The sequence below is a fragment of the Silurus meridionalis genome, chromosome 21, assembly GCF_014805685.1.
Source record: "Silurus meridionalis isolate SWU-2019-XX chromosome 21, ASM1480568v1, whole genome shotgun sequence".
NCBI classification, from domain to species: domain Eukaryota; kingdom Metazoa; phylum Chordata; class Actinopteri; order Siluriformes; family Siluridae; genus Silurus; species Silurus meridionalis.
This window is the reverse complement of record NC_060904.1, coordinates 11,993,424-12,014,947: the sequence shown is the minus strand read 5'-3', so window position 1 is coordinate 12,014,947 and position 21,524 is coordinate 11,993,424. Positions and strand designations below refer to the sequence as shown.

General features: G+C 34.3%; 2 protein-coding genes across 7 annotated transcripts in view; both read right to left on the bottom strand.

The window, feature by feature from the left end:
* Nucleotides 1-19: 19 nt before the first annotated feature.
* cd79a (CD79a molecule, immunoglobulin-associated alpha) lies at nucleotides 20-10,846 on the bottom strand. Its single transcript, XM_046877397.1, has 5 exons — nucleotides 10,751-10,846; nucleotides 4,225-4,575; nucleotides 1,722-1,837; nucleotides 1,049-1,108; nucleotides 20-724 (listed from the first exon to the last, which is right to left on the bottom strand). The coding sequence occupies exons 1-5, from the start codon at nucleotides 10,788-10,790 to the stop codon at nucleotides 605-607; spliced, it is 687 nt and encodes a 228-aa protein (XP_046733353.1). The 5' UTR covers nucleotides 10,791-10,846; the 3' UTR covers nucleotides 20-604.
* Nucleotides 10,847-10,986: 140 nt separating this feature from the next.
* arhgef1b (Rho guanine nucleotide exchange factor (GEF) 1b) overlaps nucleotides 10,987-21,524 on the bottom strand; it is a 46,906-nt gene continuing 36,368 nt past the window's right edge. For 5 of the 6 annotated variants that reach the window (XM_046877391.1, XM_046877394.1, XM_046877396.1 and 2 more), the window contains 15 exons: nucleotides 21,406-21,488; nucleotides 21,125-21,250; nucleotides 20,612-20,726; nucleotides 18,951-19,051; nucleotides 17,909-17,983; nucleotides 17,749-17,824; nucleotides 17,493-17,660; nucleotides 17,326-17,413; nucleotides 17,105-17,224; nucleotides 15,629-15,687; nucleotides 15,089-15,232; nucleotides 14,825-14,935; nucleotides 14,503-14,669; nucleotides 13,952-14,053; nucleotides 10,987-13,473 (listed from right to left, as the gene is read on the bottom strand). In XM_046877391.1, coding sequence (XP_046733347.1) covers nucleotides 13,979-14,053; nucleotides 14,503-14,669; nucleotides 14,825-14,935; nucleotides 15,089-15,232; nucleotides 15,629-15,687; nucleotides 17,105-17,224; nucleotides 17,326-17,413; nucleotides 17,493-17,660; nucleotides 17,749-17,824; nucleotides 17,909-17,983; nucleotides 18,951-19,051; nucleotides 20,612-20,726; nucleotides 21,125-21,250; nucleotides 21,406-21,488 — 1,508 coding nt within the window. In that variant the 3' untranslated portion in view covers nucleotides 10,987-13,473; nucleotides 13,952-13,978. The remainder of the gene's footprint in view (nucleotides 13,474-13,951; nucleotides 14,054-14,502; nucleotides 14,670-14,824; nucleotides 14,936-15,088; nucleotides 15,233-15,628; nucleotides 15,688-17,104; nucleotides 17,225-17,325; nucleotides 17,414-17,492; nucleotides 17,661-17,748; nucleotides 17,825-17,908; nucleotides 17,984-18,950; nucleotides 19,052-20,611; nucleotides 20,727-21,124; nucleotides 21,251-21,405; nucleotides 21,489-21,524) is intronic. The other variant, XM_046877393.1, reaches the window with a different exon arrangement.

The following is a 21,524-nucleotide window of genomic DNA, read 5'->3' as shown; positions in this document are numbered from 1 at the left end:
GTCTAAACAATTTTTTTTGTAAAAAATCTTTATTGAAAGCATTACAGAAAGACATAAGGCTTTTCATTTAAGCAATATAGCACAAGCTTATGTGCTGCTGTGCTGAATATCAGCAGGACTGAACAGGAAATGTCGAATAGAAATACATATATTCTTTTAAAGCTTGTAGCAGACCTTCTGCAACACCATACAATTGTGCTGCAAGCTTAATGTCATATCTTAATAACTTTTGATTGCCTTTTGTTTGTTTTTATGTAATATCTACACAAAGGGTGGAACACAATCTCACTGTGTATTTGTATGCAAATTTAAACCAGAAATGGCAGTTATCTGGTCTGTTGTCATGTTAATCCTACCACTATGTCCTGGAAGCACTGAAAATCATCAACTTTACTCAGTTCAGTTCCTGAAACCAGTTGGCCTGTGGCGCTTTCTATTTTTTATCCAAGTATGACAGTTTGCATGCTAACACTATTTCAAAACAGCAATGTCTTCGCAAAATCAACCCACTGTTATAAAGGCTACAGCTGACAAAGCATTGGCAATAGAGCTACATTGTATTTGTATGTGGTTGAATTGATCCCGACTCCTCACAGCCACACATTCAGGGCTTCTCCAGCTGAATGTCGTCTTCGTCATTGTTACACACATCCTGGTACGGTCCTTGGACGAGAGACCGCTGAATTTGATGATATGTGGAATTGCAATCATCCAGGTTGAGACCCTACAGAGAAACAAACGAGTGTCAACACACACACACACAGAACAATGAAGATTACATTAAATGTTATTTTTACAAACTTGCAGATCATTTTCACCTAATTAAATTAGTATAGTTCTAGAGCTCGTATGATGTTAACTGTAAAATATACAGTATATACAGCTATATATATATATCTCACAAAATTAAGTACACCCCTCACATTTCAGCAACCATTTTAGTATATCTGTTCTTAGTACTCACATTTGTTGGCAGGTATTTAGATAGTAATGGCTGTATGTTGTTATTTTTAGTGGACAATATATAGAAAGGAAAAATATGACATACCTCATAAATATTTTCTTCCTCTTTGCTCTTCTTTTTCTCCAGCTCTTGCAAGCCCTTTGACTGTGTGAAAGAAAAGAAGATAGAAAAAGCTTAACATCAATATAGAGCTCTCTATCTTTCTCTATCTCTCTATAATGTAGAACATATATATATATATATATATATATATATATATATATATATATATATATATATATATATATATATATGTTGTACATTATTATATTTGTAAAAAATATGTAATATTATGCAATGTTATTTCTTAATCTATCAAATATATTTTATTTGTATTCATTTATAATGTTTTCAGAAGCATTGTAACATTTAATTTATTATTCCTTTCTATTATACACTTTTTTTTTTTAAAAATTATTGAAAAAGGAAAACAAAACATTTTCTAATTTGTCACTTTTTAGTAACTTTTCCAGCCTTTTGTTGTCTTCATCCCAGACGTGTTGCAGCCATCAAATTCAAATTTACCTTATTCTTCCCTTAAAATTGTACATGTCCTTATTTTAAACATGTTAAACATGTAATTTTATTATTATAGGTTTCCTATGTTGTATTGTGAATAAAATACGGTTCAATCCAACTCATTAATTCAAGTTGACTTAATTTACAACTTAAATTTTCTTTTACATAATAACTGTATATAAGTGCATGTGTAAAGGACCTTGCAGATGAGCATTGTGCCTGGAATCAGCACAACCAACAACAGGAGAACACCTTGAGCTGTGATGATACTGTTCTTAGTCCTCTCATTAATGTTCAGGATCATTTGTACAGGCTCTAATAAGGAACAGATTAGATTATACGTCAATATATTTTGAAGAGCACATTTCTATTTGACATTCAGATTCATAACAATCTTAAAACTGATGCATCATTAATATATTTCAAGTCATGTTATGAATGAATAAAAGAAATGTATGAAAGTACCCTAGTCGTGGAAATCATTAGTTTTACGTATGGGGACATAATAAAAAAATCTTTTGGTCTTTATCAGGTATTAGAATTAGATAAATATAACTTCAGATGAACTCCACCACATAACATATTACACCATGTCATTATTTCTTTTTTAAAAATAAAGCCAAAATAGTCATGGATGAAAAACAATGTAGCCCTTTACTGCTTTTACAGAATTTGAGAGGCTAAGTAAAGCTAGGTGCTGCTAATGAAATGCCTGTTGTCAATATCCCAGGAGTGGATGCCTCAGCAAAATCACCCCAAGGTCAGACTCCGACTCAATGCAAGGTAAAATGCTCAGAGAAATTGCTAAAAAAAAAACAACAACAGACAGTTACATCCCAGACTCTACAAGCCTCAGTTAACAAGTTCAATTTGTTCTTTAGAAAAAGACTGAACAAGTATGTTTTTGGATGGGTTGCCAGGAGACCCCCCCAAAAAATATAGGAACATGGCTTAGGTTTGCAAAATTGACTTCGAACAAACCATGAGACCTCAAACATTGACTTTTGGACAGAGGAGACCAGAGTGACGATGTTTGGCCATAATGCATAGCAACACATTTATTGAAAAACAAACATCATATCAGCAAAAAAACACTTCATACAAGCCCCAAGCACGGTGGTGGAGAGGTAACGATTTGAACTTGCGGTTATTGAGCTGACCATAAACTCCTCTGTCTATCAAAGTATTTTAGAGTCTAACAGCTAAAGATTGGCCAAAGGTGAGCCATGGAAAAATGCATTGTTTCCACTGCACACCAGAAAATATAAAACAAATTGGCTGAAAAAAGAACGGAATCCAATGGCAACGGCTCAGTCAAAGTCCAGACCGTAACTTGATTAAACAGTGTGGCAGGACCTTAAAAGAGCTGTGCATAAACAAATGCCTGCAAACCTCAATGAACTGAAGCAATATTGTAAATAGGAGTGAGTTAAATATGATAAGCCATCTAAGCTGTGGAAAAAATATATATGGAATTATGTAGTAAACAAAAAAGTGTTAAATAACCAAAAATCTATATTTTATTTTCAATTCTTCCAAGATGCCACCTATTGCTTTGATGCCAGTTTAGCACACTCTTGGCATTCTCTCAGTCAGCCTCATATGGTAGTCACCTAGAATTGTTTTCTAACAATCTTAAAATCCCAAAGGTGTTTAGTGCAATGTTGCCTGCTGTTTCTTCACTCTCCGTTCCAACTCATTCCAAGCCATTGGGGGATTGTGGAGGCCAGGTCATCTGATGCACCACTCCACCACTCTCCTTCTTGGACAAATAGCTCTTACATAATCTAGAGGTGTGTTTGGGGATATTGTCCCGTTATAAAACAAATGATGGTCCCACCAAGTGCAAAATAGATGGGATGGCGTGTCATTGCAAAATGCTATTTAATTGTGCCCTAAATTTTGAGCAAATCATCAGCAGTGTCACCAGCAAAGCACCCCCCACACCAGCACACCTCCTGCACCATGATTCACAGTGGGAAGCACAAATTCAGGAACCGTCTGTTCACCCTTTGAACGTCTAACAGAGCCACTGCAATTAGAACCAAAAAACTCAAATGTGGACTAATCTAATAGCCATTCCTTGTTTCTCTTGGCACAAGGAAGTCTCTTCTGCTGGTTGTTCTTCTGAAGTAATGGTTTATTTTCTGCAATTCGAGCATGAAACCTGTCTCACTCAGTCTCCTCTGAAAAGTGGATGTTAAAATATAACAGAGAAGCATATATAAAAATCAGCATATTATAAAAATCTGAGGCTGGTAATTGTAATAAATTAAGATTGTAATTATTCTCTGCAGCAGAGGTAGCTCTTGGACTTTTCCTCAGACGGTCCACATAAGAGCCTGTTTCCTCATCATGTTTGATGGTTTTGGAAACTGCATTTGGGGATACATTTGAAGTTCTTGAGATTTTCAGGAATCTTATAAGGGAATGTCATGAGTTTGCCAAGCTGTCATCAAAGCTATATGTAGCTACTTTGGACAATCTAAAATCTAAAACATTCTGTTTGGATGTCATTATTATTGTACAATGTTGAAAATAATAAAAATGAAAAAACACTGAAGGAGGTGTGTCTAAACTTTCAATCAAATATTACATTCGTTCTTTACATTTTACTATTTAAAATATACAAATATTAATCTAAATTTTTAATGCTGGCAGGAAAAGAAGTGTACACACAAAAATAAAAACTGTCCACTTACTGTATACTTGTAAAAATGTCCCAGGTGTAAAAAAACTGTTGTTTGATTGTGTTAAAATGCACTGATACAGGCCTGCATCATGCAGCGCAATGTTTTTTATTATCAGATTTGAGCAGTGCATGTTTGGCTTTTTTTCTTGATTAGTTTCAAATCGTTTGTTAGTTAGATTCAAACCCATAATGAGGCTGTTGTTTGGGGAAATGATCAAAGTCTGGGCCCATATAACTTCCTCTTCAATGTCACAGGTGTAACAGCACTTCATAGAGGCATCCTGTAAGATGGCACGCCGTATGCTGGGAGGGTCAAAACCATTTTTGCAAGACTTGGAAGGACTGGCAGCTCTGGCAGCAGCTTTATAAAAAATATAAAAAGTGACAAGTTTACATCATATTACCGTAAGAAATTGTTTTTAAAAAGATAGTATACACAGTAACCCCCCGCTTTACCGCGGTTCGAATGTCACGCCTCCGGTTTCCATTTGCAAAATTGCATTTGCCACATAACTAATTAGTTTGGCAGATTTTCCCGCTCTCTCACAGAAAGCATGATAGACCAAAAAACTTATAGGGAATTGTTTTTATGGCGTTTTATGTTGAAATAATGAAAATCATTAATAAAAATATAATTACAGTATTCTTGCAAATGTTTTGCAAAACAAAACAAAAAAACAAAAAAGCATTTTTGGGGTGGCATGTGTTTATTGCAGTTTTTTATTTATTGCGGTGTTACGTTACAAAAAAACACAAACAGATGCCACCCCTAAAATGCTTTTTTCCCTTTCTTTTTTTAAGCAGGGAATTACTTTATATATATTTATTAGAGGTGTAACAGTACACATATTCATACCAAAATTTTTCGGTACAGGGCTTTCGGTTCAATAAACACGTGTACCAAATGCAATGCAAATCCTTTGTACTGTACATGCGGAACATAGTTACAATCTGAGGTCCCTCAGGAAAGTATTAAGTGGCAGACTGCAAGTTTGTTTAGTATCTGCCTTGGATAAAATGCTAAAGAATCCATAGCTCTAGCCTTAGCCGCTAGCCACTTCCTGTTTAGCGGCTAACGCTGGCGCTATGGATTCTTTAGCATTTTATGTCTAGCTTCCAGAATTTGGTTAATCTGTATTATTATTAAATAGTATTTAATTAATTTATTTTGTGCTAATTTAATTGATAAATAAATTTAATCAATTTGATAAAAACTTTTACATTAATTAGATTTATTCTATTTTATTTTTTATAAAATATAATTAAGTACTTTTATATATTATTTAATCAAGTGGGCATTTGATTTAAAATTGTTTGAAAATGTAAACTGTTGTTTTACAAATGTTAAATAATAAACTTCATTAATAAAAAAACGACAAGCAATTAAATGTTTTACATTTCTTCCTCCTAACATACTGAAATCATACCAAATACTTAAAAACAAAAAGTATGTACTGATCAGTGAATTTTGTGCACTGTTACACCCCATGTATATACAGGGAGTGCAGAATTATTAGGCAAGTTGTATTTTTGAGGATTCATTTTATTTGAGGATTTAATTTGAACAACAACCATGTTCTCAATGAACACAAAAAACTCATTAATATCAAAGCTGAATATTTTTGGAAGTAGTTTTTAGTTTTAGCTATTTTAGGGGGATATCTGTGTGTGCAGGTGACTATTACTGTGCATAATTATTAGGCAACTTAACAAAAAACAAATTCATACCCATTTCAATTATTTATTTTTACCAGTGAAACCAATATAACATCTCAACATTCACAAATATACATTTCTGACATTCAAAACCAAACAAAACAAATCAGTGACCAATATAGCCACCTTTCTTTGCAAGGACACTCAAAAGCCTGCCATCCATGGATTCTGTCAGTGTTTTGATCTGTTCACCATCAACATTGCGTGCAGCAGCAACCACAGCCTCCCAGACACTGTTCAGAGAGGTGTACTGTTTTCCTCCTTGTAAATCGCACATTTGATGATGGACCACAGGTTCTCAATGGGGTTCAGATCAGGTGAACAAGGAGGCCATATCATTAGATTTTCTTCTTTTATACCCTTTCTTGCCAGCCACGCTGTGGAGTACTTGGACGTGTGTGATGGAGCATTGTCCTGCATGAAAATCATGTTTTTCTTGAAGGATGCAGACTTCTTCCTGTACCACTGCTTGAAGAAGGTGTCTTCCAGAAACTGGCAGTAGGACTGGGAGTTCAGCTTGACTCCATCCTCAACCCGAAAAGGCCCCACAAGCTCATCTTTGATGATACCAGCCCAAACCAGTACTCCACCTCCACCTTGCTGGCGTCTGAGTCGGACTGGAGCTCTCTGCCCTTTACCAATCCAGCCACGGGCCCATCCATCTGGCCCATCAAGACTCACTCTCATTTCATCAGTCCATAAAACCTTAGAAAATCAGTCTTGAGATATTTCTTGGCCCAGTCTTGACGTTTCAGCTTGTGTGTCTTGTTCAGTGGTGGTCGACTTTCTGCCTTTCTTACCTTGGCCATGTCTCTGAGTATTGCACACCTTGTGCTTTTGGGCACTCAGTGATGTTGCAGCTCTGAAATATGGCCAAACTGGTGGCAAGTGGCATCTTGGCAGCTGCACGCTTGACTTTTCTCAGTTCACGGGCAGTTATTTTGCGCCTTGGTTTTCCACACGCTTCTTGCGACCCTGTTGACTATTTTGAATGAAACGCTTGATTGTTCGATGATCACGCTTCAGAAGCTTGGCTATTTTAAGACTGCTGCATCCCTCTGCAATATATCTCACTATTTTTGAATTTTCTGAGCCTGTCAAGTCCTTCTTTTGACCCATTTTGCCAAAGGAAAGGAAGTTGCCTAATAATTATGCACACCTGATATAGGGTGTTGATGTCATTAGACCACACCCCTTCTCATTACAGAGATGCACATCACCTAATATGCTTAATTGGTAGTAGGCTTTCCAGCCTATACAGCTTGGAGTAAGACAACATGCATAACGAGGATGATGTGGTCAAAATACTCATTTGCCTAATAATTCTGCACTCCCTGTATATATATATGTATATGCAGTAAACCCCGTTTATCGAGGTGGTTACGTTCCAAAACCGCCCGCGATAAACAAAAAAACGCGATAAACGGACGCCACCAAAAAAAAAAAAAATGCTATTTTATGTATACAGTAATGTACTATATTAACATTTGACATTTTATAATTAATCTATTTTTATTAATGAATTTTATGATTTTAACATAAAACTCCATAAAAACAACTCTCTAAGTTTTTTGGTCTATCGTGCCGGGAAAATCAGCCAAACAAATTAGTTGTGTGGAAAATGCAACTCCACAATGAATCGGAGCACAGGATTAGAACTGCGGTAAAGCGGGGGATTACCGTATATTACGAATATATACATACATTATATATATATATATATATATATATATATATATATATATATATATATATATATATATATACACACACACACACACACATATATATATATATAAAATATATATATAATATATAGGCATATACATATATAATATATACATATACATGCAAATTTTTTTTTTAATGGCCATTTTTAAAAAAGATACCACAAATTTTGGTCTGAGTTTAAGAATATATATTTTACATACACACACAGAGGATATGAAGTAGAACTGCTAGCTTCAGCAGGAGATAAGCTCCAGTGAAGCCAAACAGTCACAGGTGTCTTTTGCAAACAAGATAAAGACATTAGCTCTGCGGTTTATGGTGTATATGAATATATTATAATTATTTTGTATGTTAGTGAATATAGCAACAATCATTTAGACGTTTCAGTGGAAAAAAAATTAAGGATAAAAGATTAATAATGATTTAAAAAACAAAAGTAATATACTTTTATATTATTATCATTATAATATTATTATTTAGCCGTCAGTTGTGCACTGAAGTGTATGTGATTTAAAGTATATTTAGAAATTTTTATTTAGCACTGTGATACCTACTTCTCATAAGCATTTATGTGTTCTTTAACACTATGACATGGTAAATGTATTTAAACTGTAATTAAGCTTACATGCATAATGTTGTGCTTTTTTAAACACAAATTGTCCGCATTTGCTGTTATAATAACCTCCACTCTTCTGGAAAGATGTTCCACTAGATTTTGTAGTGTGCTTGTGGTCTATTTCTGCTCATTAAGCTACAATGGTGTTACTAAAGTCAGGTACTGATGTAGGATGAAGAAACCTGGGGTGCAGTCAGCGTTCCAAATTAATTCCAAAGGTGTACTCTTAGTTCACAGCTCCATAGCAGGTCCCTTAAGATCTTTCACTTCAACACATATAAAGCATATCTTCTTGAAGCTGACTTTTTCTGCACTGGGGCACCCAAACATCCTATAAAATTGTGTGCCTCCAAATTTGTGGTGATAGTTTAGCAAAAAAACACATATAGCTGTGAAATTCAGTTGTCCCAATACATTGTTCATATAATGTATATACAGTTGTGTTTAAAATAATTGCAGTGTTAAAAAAGTGAGTAAAGCTCAAAATCCTTATAACTTTTATTTCAATACACGGAATGCATTGGGACACTGCACTTTCAATTCTAAATCAAAATATGAAGAAAAATGTATCGAATTTGTTATAACTACAGAAACTGAAGAAAAAATGTATTAGGCTGTTAAAAAAATATATTGTCTGCATGTTTCTTTACAAAGTCAAATACTTACTGTATGAACTAAAAAATGCTTGAAGAATTACTATTTAGTTGTACAACCACGATTTCTGAGAACTGCTTCACATCTGTGTTCCAACCTCTGGCACCTGTGAACAGGTATTCCAGCCCAGAACGACTTCACTACACACCAAAATTCCTGTGCATTTCGTGGTCTTGATGTCACCCCACAAGTTTTCAAGTGGATTAAGATCCAGGGATTGGGCTGGCCACTCCATAACATTAATCTTGTCTGGAACCAAGATGCTGCTCGCTTACTGGTGTGTTTGGGGTTGTTGTTCAAACGCCTATTTCAAGGGCATTTCCTCCTCGGCATAAAGCAACACGAACTCTAAGTATTTTAATGTACTCAAACTGATCCATGATCCCTGGAATGTGATAAATAGGCCCAACCACTGTAGTATGAGAAGCTTCCCCATATCTGGATGCTTGCGCTACCATGTTTCACTGTCTTCACAGTGTACTATGGCTTGAATCCAGTGTTTGGGGGTCGTCTGACAAACTGTCCTAAAAAGAACAATCTTGCTTACATCAGTCCACAAAATATTGCACCATTTCTCTTTAGGCCAGTCGATGTGTTCTTTGGCAAATTGTAACCGCTTCAGCATGTGTCGTTTTTTTTTTTTCAACAGTGGGACTTTGCGGGGGGCTTCTTGCCGATAGCTTGGCTTCACATAGACGTCTTCTAATTGTTACAGTACTCACAGGTAGCTTTAGACTTTCTTTGATAACATTGCCATTTTTGGCTATTCTTCGATCCATTCCAATGGTAGTTTTCCGTTTTCTTTGACTTCTTGGTTTTGGTTGTCATTTCAAAGCATTTGATGATATTTTAGCTGAGCAGCCTATCATTTTCTGCACTTTTTTTTTGTTTTCCCCTCTGTAATCAACTGTTTAATCAAAGTACACCGTCCTTCTGAACAATGTCTGGAACGACCCATTTTACTTCGATTTTCTGAGGGAAATGCACAGTACAACATTTGCTGCCTTCATCCTTTAAAAAAAGGACACTTGTTTGACACGTTTGTTTTCCACAGAATAATTTCTCTCTCTAATTAAACTCCACACTGCTATTATTTTAAACACTTTCCTTTCAATTAATTTACACAGAATTAGCAACATGCATGTCATTACTGTTGGGTCTGTTGGTTTTCTGTTACTCTACTACACCTACTAGTAAAATATTTGCGATGTAGAAATATAATTTCTACAAAAAAGTGATCGATCTGGTTAGTAATGTTAAACTGCTATTATTTTTGAACACAACTGTACACCCCAGTGCTATGTAAGAAATGAGGAAATGTAATGGAAATTGTCTTTTGAAATAATACGCTTCACAGTACTTTAAAGTATGGTTTAAAAGGCAAGTGCTTACTGTGCAAACACTGAAGTTACATTGAAAGTGGTAATTTGCAGGAAAAAAGCATATAAAGATACATTTTTGGAAATACAAATTTCTTTGCATACTATTTTTTTTTAAAGACTTAATTTTTAAAAGATGCCATTTTATCAGCTTAACACAACTTTCAGAAAAATGATGGTTGTGGCAGGTTTTAAATGCTAACTATGTTTATTGTTGTGTTTATATTTATTTTAATGTTTATATGTTCAAAAATATTAATGCTACCAATTAAACATTTTTGAAAAGACCACTGCACAAACTCAAACTATTTACTGCTATTTTTGCCCGAGAATGTGACCTTTTGAACAAGAAAAAAAAGCATATTTTATATATATATATATATATATATATATAAAAAGAAAAAAACAATACACAATACACACACTTATGTATTACTCACTTGCCAAAAGACAGAACAAGAACACAACTCTGGCCTCCATCGTCTATGAAGTGGAGTGAACAGGTGCAGTAAAATGGCCTCCTAACGTCTGTTGATGCATTTATTAGCAGTTTTTTTTTTTTTTGTCCCCACCCATTCCTTTTTCCCCCTGCCCACTTCTCATCAGTCTCTTAAATGTTTTGACTGCTTTCTCTCCATATTTCTTTACACATAAAATAACATTAGTTATAACAACATTTAGCAATTACTAAGATCATTTATTTAAAAAAAAAAGAACAGGAAAAAAATACAGTAGTAATAAAATGTACCTCAATGCTTTCAAAGTATCTTACATTATAAAAATCAAAGCACAAATACACAGAATAGTTCTTGCTTTAATTAGGGGCGGCTTTGGCATGTTACCCCTAAAATATACATAGTACTACATTGAGGATAGAGAGGAAACGTACTGTGCTAAAATGGTCATGAAAATTACATTGTACAACTCTGTAGGTAAAAGAATATTTGGTTCAGCATAGAAAAAAAAGGAATCACAAGTTGAATGAAAAAACAGTGCACAATGTGAATCGCAGAAATAATCTGCCATCAGACCCCCTTCTGATGTGGAACTGAAACTGGAGTATATTTGCCTAATGAGAAAGAGGAAGAGTCCCCACTAGGTCCTCGACACAGCTACTGAGCCAGAGCAAAGAAATAAAAGACTACAATCTTTGCATGATCCACCCTGCATTATAAATAACATTGTACATTTAAAAAGATGTGTCTTAGCTGTAGATCAGATGCATGTACAGCTGATAGATGTACATGATAGATGTACAATTCAGTACTACTTTGTGAGATTGTGGTGCAAATGCTATAAAATAATGATTGGCACTATTTACTCATATTTATCTTATGATATTTGGTATTTGCATAATTATCATCATAATTGATTTGTGACAGAGCAAAAAAAAAAAAAAAAAAAAAAAAAATCTTTACATAGGTGAAATGGTCACTTTCGAACATTTCTTACAAAACTCTTTTTTTCCTTCCTTTACACATAAATGACAAGTTTTCAACACGAACCATCTGAAAGTCTGCAAAGTCAATTTAGGGGAAACTCCTGGTTAAAAGTAATACAGCTAAAGATGATTATTACAGTTTACAATTTGCTAATTTATTTATATTTATTAAACAGTGCTGTTGTATTCTGATTGGTCTGAATGTGTTACATGTCCTTGTTCTGGTACGTTATTGTTTCTATAGTTACAGCTCGTACAGTTCGTAGGCGCTCCATATAATCTGATCCTAAAAATAAAGCATGATTTTAATAAAAATGCATTTTTAACAAGGACAAATATAATCGTTGATGTGGTTTATTGAAATAACTGATTTTGTTCTTTCTGGTTTCTAGGTAACAAGTTGCTTGTCTTGTCAAATAAAAAAATGTATAAAGATTTTTTTTTTTAAAAGAGGCACCGAGCTGGTGAGAAAAAATATAAAATCGGTGTAAAAATTAAATAATCATTAATCAATAAAAATTTTTTATTTGTTTTGGTATACATAGAATTACACACTCCAGACTGTTTTCTGAAAATAATCCTTTTCACACTTTAAAAAAAAAAAATAAAATTTTTTTTTTTTTTGTATAATAGCACAGTCTGAAGTGTGTTACTCTTTTCACAGACCACACTAAAATCACTGGTGCAATTAATAAGCAGTTACCTATAATTCCTATCTATTTGTACAACAGCACTGTTAAATTCTTTATTCTCAATAATCATGTTTTTTTTTTAATCAGCTATTGCAAATTGACCTTTATAGTATAATCTCAAGTATGCAAAATATAAAAATTATAAAAAACTAAAAACATATATTGATAAAATAAAACAATCGTTGCTAAGGTGGATTTAAAAAAAGGAGACATTATTTAAGTTTTATGAAGAAGTGTCTTCAGTGTCAGCTTTGTGTTTTCATTCTTACGTAACTACGTACTAGTTATAGTTATTCATACATGTGTATAGAACATAATGGGATGTAAGTGCATTTTCATTTTGCTCCCCATGCTAATCTTGCATATTCTTATAGAAGTAAACGCTAAATAATTCTTCTCTGACCTACTCAATAGATTTACTGATATACTGTATATGTGCCCTCTTAGGTCCTCTTTGGTATGAAACTAATCCATGTGAAGGCTAGCAATGCTACGCTTTATAAACTGGTTTAAAGTGAAAGAAAAACCTGCAATTATTATGCATAGACATTTAAACACAGTGATGTTCCTTTAAAGAGCTGAACGTCAAGAGATTGATTTCATGAAAGTGACTCGCATGCACATCCACTCACACACTCGCTCCAACATGCTGGACACAGAATATATCTACATTGACCATGTGACAATTACTAAGATGCTTGTATAGCTGCAGCACTAAGATATAAACAAAACCTGTCGCTTCGAGTAACGAACTTCTCCACACAAACATTTCCCGACTCCATATCACACTTAATAGCATAAATACATCAGCAGATGTCAACCCAGTTCCACTTAATACTCTTAATCAATCAAGAGCTTTTCTTTCAAAATGGCAAACGTAGGTGAGTACAAGTTTACTCTGTCCTGACCATCTTCATTTGGGTTCACACACACCCACACACACACACACACACACACACACACACACTTCTCTCTCCTTTCCTTTTAGTTGATTCATTCACCACATCATTTGGTTGGGGCTACAGACAATCTGTAGAGAAAAAAAGAGGATACAAGTTTAAGAACATTTTGGAAAACAGTAAATGCAGACCTCCATACATTGCAGCCTAAATCAAAGTGTAAAGATTGAGGCCATCCTTCTATTCAACTGAATGAGTTTGGGTATTTGGGGTAATCTGTTTATAGACAAAAAAATTCACTGTATTCGGAGGATGATGCAGCACACACTGACTAAAAGTTAGACATCGAATATGTGGCAAAAATTCAGAAATAATGCATGAAAAATGGGAGTAAAAATGTTTTTTTTAAATAAATAATAAATAAATAAATAAATAAATAAACACTGGATACCCCAATCACCTTTTCATCTAGTTATTCATTAGAATTCGAAAAAGATTGGAAACATTTTGGATGCAAATATCACAAACGATATAATTCAAAATATCGATGCGGATACAGCAACGCAAGTGTAATATACAATTCTGAACTCACAGAGGGGGTAAAATTACCTTTTGATCAGCAGAGTTGAAATATTCTCAGTTGTAATTGCCTCTTTGAATAGTGAACTTTGCAAGGATTTCTTGTAGCCTGTGATACTCCTCCTCCACATTCTGTAAAGACATTGCACTTACACTTACACAAACTATCACTCTCTATTATGTTCTGTTGAAAGAAGAACTTAACATTGTCAAAAAATACAGGTAATCCCAGACTTAAGATGGAGATTGGTTCTGATGACTCCCATAGTAACTTGAAAAAAATCCAAGTCGAGACATGGCTTAGTCTACCCAGGAGTCTTACAGAAAGGTGATCAGTATGTGGTAGTATACTGTGAATTGTTAATAGTTTAACAAAATACAGTAAAGCTATTAACTGTACCATACTGTATAAACTATACAGTATATGTCTGGCAGTGGGCGCATGAAATTCGTGAGTAGAGGGTAGAGCACACGCTGCTAAGTTTGCCTACTGCGTGAAAACCATTGTACTCTGTAATAGCATTTTTAGCACTCATCCTATCACCCACAATCCAAAGTGCGATCTCTCAACCCATTCTAACCTGTAATCTCTTCACATGTTCTTCTAGAATCTCCAGTTTTCTGCCGACCTCCTCCACCTGCTCCTGTGAGAACAGTAAAGGAGCGATTACAGCTTTCTGCTCATCTGCTTTTGCCTTCTCATCCTCCTGCGTATCGTCCTGCGACTCAATGTTCTGTTCATCTACTACTAAAAAAAACCAAAAAAACAAAACAGAAACAAAACATACCATTACCAGTTGTCACAGCTGTAGTTCACGATTTTGTTGAAACAATAATAAAAAAAAAAAAGCAGTATGAAATCAAGTTAGCCACAGAGTTTAAGTGCTAATATAAGATTGTTACCTTGTGTCCCGTCATTCTCCTGCTTCTCTGGCTCTGCTCCACTCTCTCCATCAGGCTGCACATTCTTGGACAGACTGGTACTTCCGACGAATCGTGTCTTCAAAGACATAACTATCGAGGCATTGATGGATTAGTGTTGCTCATGTGAATATGGTACGCATAATATTACATTAGTTTAAAAATAGTAATGATCAATGCAACTTTCCAGTATCTACATATTCACAAGGAGGGATCTTATACTTGGAAATCGTAAAGACCACCGACCTTCATCCAGAGCCACCGTGGCTGACCTCTCTGGAGGGGCATTGCTGTAACCAAGTGGGTCAAATCCATTGAGAGCCAAGTAGTCAATCAGTGAGGGATGTGTGTGTCTGAACTTTTCCTCTGTAAGGGTGTCTTTATACTGACCTTAAAATTAGAGCATAAAATATGTTAAACAAATTGTGTTCACACAAATTTCAAGATCTTAAGAATTCAGTACATTCTGAAGCATGTGAAAGGTGTTTATGACTCTAGAAGTGGTCAAGAGAATACAAAAAAGAAAAAAGGTGGTCTGGGGCTCAGCTGTGGAAAAAACTCACAGCTCATGTCAGGTTACAAAGTTAATGATCTTTTTATACATTACAATCTAAAAAGCACAGTTCTTTCCCAATTAAGTGTTACTAAATAAATACTTGAACATGTGCAATTATTTGGTACACCTTTTGCCCATAAAGAGATGTTTTTGAGCCCCTGCCAAAATAAATAGGTCTTGGATATATTTCAGGAAAATGCCCTTAATATGAAATAAGCATTTATTCTTACCAGCAGAGTTTTTAAGTATGTCTGGTCCATTGTCAGTGGGGCTGAGAGGGGGATTCAGTCTAAAGTAAAGAAATGAGAATGCATGAAAAAAAGCACCCTATGAGTCTTTTAGAAATGTTTCCAAATTAAGGTTGGCATGTCTTTTTTCCCCTTGATCCTAGTGATGAGTAAATAATAAAAATAGGAATAATATAAGAGATAGTAAGATTAATAAATTATTCTCAGATCCTGGGGTACATAGAATCTTTAAAATTAGGTCAAAATTCTAATAACTAAAATTCTATTTAAATCTTTTATTTGTCACATACACATTCATATAGAGTACGACATGTAGTGAAATGCTTCTTACGACTGTCTAATATGTATGTAAACATTTTAATAAAATGAGAATATAAAAACAAATAAATAGAAACAAACGTGAAGTATAAAAAGTATAAAGTATAATAAAGTTTATTATTATTAGTTTATTATATATATATATATATATATATATATATATATACACATACACATACACACACATACACACACACACACACACACACATATACATACACACACACACAAACACACACAGACACCGTGGAACCTCAATATTCGTGACCTTGACACTCACGACCTCGATAGTTCGCAACTTTTAATTTGGAACCAGACTAAGAGTAACTTGCGAAAAATCTGATGGTTCACGAGAAGCCGTGAGTGGCTCGAAAGTTCGGAGTAAAATTTAAAAACAAAAGTATTCAAATGTTTGTACTAATAAATGACAAATGTATGAAAAACTATTTATTGTTTTATTAATTTGAGTAGTAAATAAAACATTTATGACAAGTAATTCACTCTTCTTGTTGAATTTACAGTACATGTACAGTTCCCCTTGAAAAAGGGACCATCAAAAAGAGAGAGTCAAAACCTCACGATTTTGTGTTTCTTGTGAGGGGTCATAGAACGTAACCCCCCGCGAGTATCGAGGTTGCACTGTACACACACACGTACACATACACGTACACGTACATGTACACGTACACACACACACACACACACACACACACACACACACACACACACACACACACACACACACACACACACAAATTAGACAGAAGGGATGGATGTATATATAACACATTGTCAGAAGATATTGTTTGCACCCCTGGTAAACATCAGGTAGGTTGTGAATATTTGTTATTTTTCTTAATTAGCCTAATCTAAAACACATAATATGATTTAAAAAACTAACACTTTTTTTAAAATATGGTCTTCTGTACTGTTTCTAGGGTTAAAACATAAAACTGTACCAGTAATGCAGTAGTTACGGACTAACAATAAACAATATACAATACCAAGCACACTGACTGACACAAGAAGAGGTGCACACTCACATTTCTGCGTTTTTGTTCAAAAATGCCATTATAACAGAAAACAGCAGCCTTTGGTAAACATTCAGAAAGACAACAACAAAAAAGGAGAAATACTCACGAGGCAGTATATGCCAGTGCAGTGCTGTGACTTGGCACGCTTCCATGCCTCACTCTCTCTATCGTGTGACCACTATTCTTCTTCAACTCCTCTACTGACGATTTTATCAAATCTGTCCATCTAAAAAAAACAAAGTTTTATTACCATGAATAAGCTACAAAGTACAGGTACAGATTACTGTTCAGTGACTGCTTCTGATGTCTTTTTTTGTTCCTGCTCACATTTTCTTTTCAGCACCAGACTGGGCCACAAGTTCATAGATCTGTGCTCCACTCTCCCAAGTAAAGATAACATAAAAGGCCTTACGATCTGAAGAAAAAAGAAAGGAAATAAATGCCACTCTCTGGTAACAATCTCACATTCTGCACACACGTGCACACTTAATTACCTGTGGCTACATCTCGGAGGAAAGCCGAATCCAGCTTTATGATGGGGCTGAGCATTTGTTTTCCCTCCTGGGAAGCAATGATACTCTTACTTTGGCATTTCAAGAGCATCTTATCATCTTGTTTCTGCAGAAGGACCAACAAGTCTCCAAGCAACACACCCTGTACATCTTGACACACACATCAGTGTTACTAGGTTAAAATCACATTAAGAATGATAATTAAATATTTGACAAAATAAACATTGACAGCAGTTACCTATAGCTTTTTCCTTAGTGACCCTCCATATAAGTGGCCCCTCGTAAACCATTTTTCTTGATGTCAGGTCAATGCTCTGAAAGAGAGACTCGTCTTTTAAAACATTTATACTGTTACATGATGCTGACTGGGTAAACAGAGTAATGAGACAATCTCTTACCTTGTACTCTGTGTAGAGCTCATTGCTGGGCTTCAGCCCTGAAGTGTCCAACCTGCGCTGGTAGTCTTTCAAAGTCTTGTAAGGGAGATTAATTAGACATAATTATATAATATAGATGAATCGTGATTAAACATTTGAATCGATTGGACATTCCCACATTTTATTTATATATATATATATATATATATATATATATATATATATATATATATATATATATATATATAGAAAAATACACTTATTTATACTTAGTTGAAATATATTTAATTCTTTAAAGCTGCTTTGGTACAATGCCCATTATTGAAAGTATTAAAAGTCTGTATACAAATAAAACTGAGTTGATTTGAACATTAAAAAAAGCAGATTTGTCCACAATTTGTAGACAAATAACAAATCCTGCTCACAATTTACGCTCACTTAGTTTTCATCAGAAAGGTACATTCTCAATGCACACAGATTAAACAGCTATTCGATATATTATTTAAATACATTCTCCAGAATGAGATCTTCTACAAATGAGCATGGTTACAGCATCAAACCTTAAATGTGCTAATAAATATTATATATCAAATTATATTATATTATATTATATTTAAAAACAAAAAAGTGTAGGTTAGCTCCATTTTACAAGCAAGAAAAAACAAGCAAGAAAACAAGCAAGAAAAAACAAGCAAGTTCTTATTTAAAACATGGAACGTTGTAATTCGAAGGGACAGATAAGAAGCTTGGCTGGGATGGTCCCGAACCATATGACTGACATACTGGAGTGAGGTGGATCTGCATTATGGAAAAATTCAACATCGGTCATTTTAGAATACATTTTTTTGCACCTGATGAATACAGACTGCTATAGGACACTATTAAGCCCTGCCATTGCCATGTCATAAAATGGGGAAAAAAGTCATTTAAGCTCAGCAGTATTTTTACTGAAATCCTGAAAGAGTTTTTATAGTATTCTATGATAAACTTTACATTTAAATTTAATATATTTTCCTTCTTAACATCTTGGAAAATAAACATTTAGTTAAAAAAATGTTCCTACCAGAAGATTTTCCATTTGTTTCACCTCCTCATTGACATGGTTTAAGATCTTACGACAACACTCAGCAGCCTGTTGGATGTTTTCTTTCTCCATCTTGGCTTCTGTGAGAAGAAAATAGTTGCATACATTAAACAGCATATATTGCTAACTGCTGTACAACTGGATATAAGCAAGTTTGTTCATAACTCTGTATTTTTAAGAATACCACAAATTTTATTTCATCTGTCAACTGCTTGACGTCTTTAAGCTAAAATGCCAATATAAACCAGCTAGTGGTTAACAAATACCTGTGGTCAGTTGTTATGCAATAAATTCAGATCTGTTAGGCAAATGAAAGTCAGTAAATGCTTTTGCTTGCTTTACCATTAAAATTTAGTTTTTTTGTCCTTTAATCTGTTTTACTAGTGCCCTATGTTTCTCACACTTTATATAGTACATTAAAAACTACAGTGCGCATTGAGTTTAAACAAGCTTTAAGCATTTGCTTGCATTTGATCTGTGTAGTCTATCTAATCATTAGCGTCTATTTATTTTCTGGCTTGTTTAAGCTACCTTGATAACCTGTGGTGGACAAAGTACACAAATGATGCACAGTACTAAAATATTACTCCAGTAAAATTACTCCCTTTAAACTTTCAATTGAGTGAGCGTACAAAAGTATTTGCCTTTAAATGTATTTAAGTATACAAAGTACTGTAATTTATTATGGCTATAATGTTCCTATTATCATTTTCATTACAAGACTCTTGCTTTATCGACTCGGTTAATGTGAAAAGACGTGCTAAGCAGATACCTTCAATCAGAACAAGTTAAAAACAGAGTGCGCTCTACCCTGAGTGGTGGCTTGCTGTATGCTTGACCGAGAAAGTTTTTGTCCACTTATAAATGCAAAAAAAAGGACTGATTTTTCAAAATGTAAAAAGTAAAAAGTAAGATATCTGACTTTAAAATGTAATGAAGTTAAAATATGTCTACCCAAATGAAAATAATTCGCTTTTTCATGTATCTATACATTACTGAAGTACAGTAACATTAAATTTACTTCTTTACTCTTCACCGCTGTTGATAACATCATTGTTGAAGGTGAATAGTGGGTGCTTCTTTGTAGGGTTCTGCATTATGTACTGCAAGTTATTCACTCAATAAAATCTATGAACCGTTTTCGCCCTTATTAAAAAAAAGACACACTATTTGGCCTAAAACCTGTGGATAATTGACCAACACAACTCATGCTTTTTTACATCTAATTTCTAATTTAGTTTTAGTATTTCTTTTTTTATTATAACCACATCCACTCATTTGGGAAGGCTTTACTCAAGTGTGCATGTGTGGGAATTTGCCTATTCAGCTACATGAGCATTAGTGAGGTTAGGCACTGAAGGCATGGACTGCAGAAGTACCCATCAATCATGGCAAACCATGTCTTCACTCAGCCGATTTCTGCACAGGAGTCTTCAAACATATTTGAGTTCCAGTAAAAATAGCATAGAAAGACTTTCTAGACTAAAATTGTGTGCTTTTAACTTTGTGGCAGAATCACATATTGCTGTGTGCTTCAGTTATGCACAAATGTTTGGCAATACAGTGTATAGCCACAGAAAAGTTTCAACCAGTTTAAAAACTAATAATAAAAAAAAGAAATAAAAATAAAAATCACAAACCTGTATTCTTGGCAATATTTTCTAAAAGCAGTGGGTACTTTGTTAGTCTCTGCATCTCGATGGGGATGATGTCCTTCAGCTGTAATCTTCTGCACTGTGGCTTACTCTCAGCCTCCTAAAACAAACATCACATGAAAATATTTGGTATGATATGCATTGTTTAATACTTTGTGTTCCCCTGAGGTAAATTTCTTTTTCTTTACAGTAAAGAAGAAGTGATATAAAATGCCTGCAAATATTTGTCCATTAATCTTAACCAGTCTAAAAATAGTAATTTATTCATAAATCAAAGATAGAAAAAAAAAGAAGAGATTTATGCTGGTGCTATTTCCATTCTATTAAATCCAATAAGCAGATAAATCAATTGGAATTTTGTTTAACAGCTTAAACATCAACCAATTATTCTGATCTTAAAAAATATAGCAACGTTTTTGCATCTGTTTACCAATGACCCCTGCACATACTCCTCAACCAGTGAGTGCAAAGCTGTGTAGAAAGGTGTACAGTATATACCAGTATAAAGGCATTGAATCGGGGATCTTTCTTCTGTCTGTTCTTGATTTGAACCAGAGTCCATGACTGATGACTACAGAAACGAGCTGTGAGCTTCTGGAACCATTCGCCCTCTGAGCCACTAAACTGGAAGATATTGTAAAAGCATAGTCATATGTAAGCTTTTGTATATACAAAACCACTAAATTGTGTGAATATCACAAATACATCTTGCATAACTTATAGAAATAATTATCCAAATGGTATAAGAAATATAATTTATAGAAATAGATATTACTCACTCTGTTTAGCAGCGGAGTGCCGATAATTTTGACGACAAAGTCATTGTCTTGGCGTAGCTTCTTTAGATTCTCATAGAGAGCGTCTGAAATAGTACATTATAAATACATTTGGGTGATCT

Excerpts from the sequence above, each read along its gene's own strand:
- cd79a (XM_046877397.1), bottom strand. The coding sequence starts at position 10,790 with ATGGAGGCCAGAGTTGTGTTCTTGTTCTGTCTTTTGGCAA. Across the intron at positions 1,838-4,224 it reads GACATTTTTACAAGTATACA|AGCCTGTACAAATGATCCTG; the intron begins GTAAGTGGACAG and ends GTTCCTTATTAG. Across the intron at positions 1,109-1,721 it reads GCACAATGCTCATCTGCAAG|TCAAAGGGCTTGCAAGAGCT; the intron begins GTCCTTTACACA and ends TCTTTCACACAG.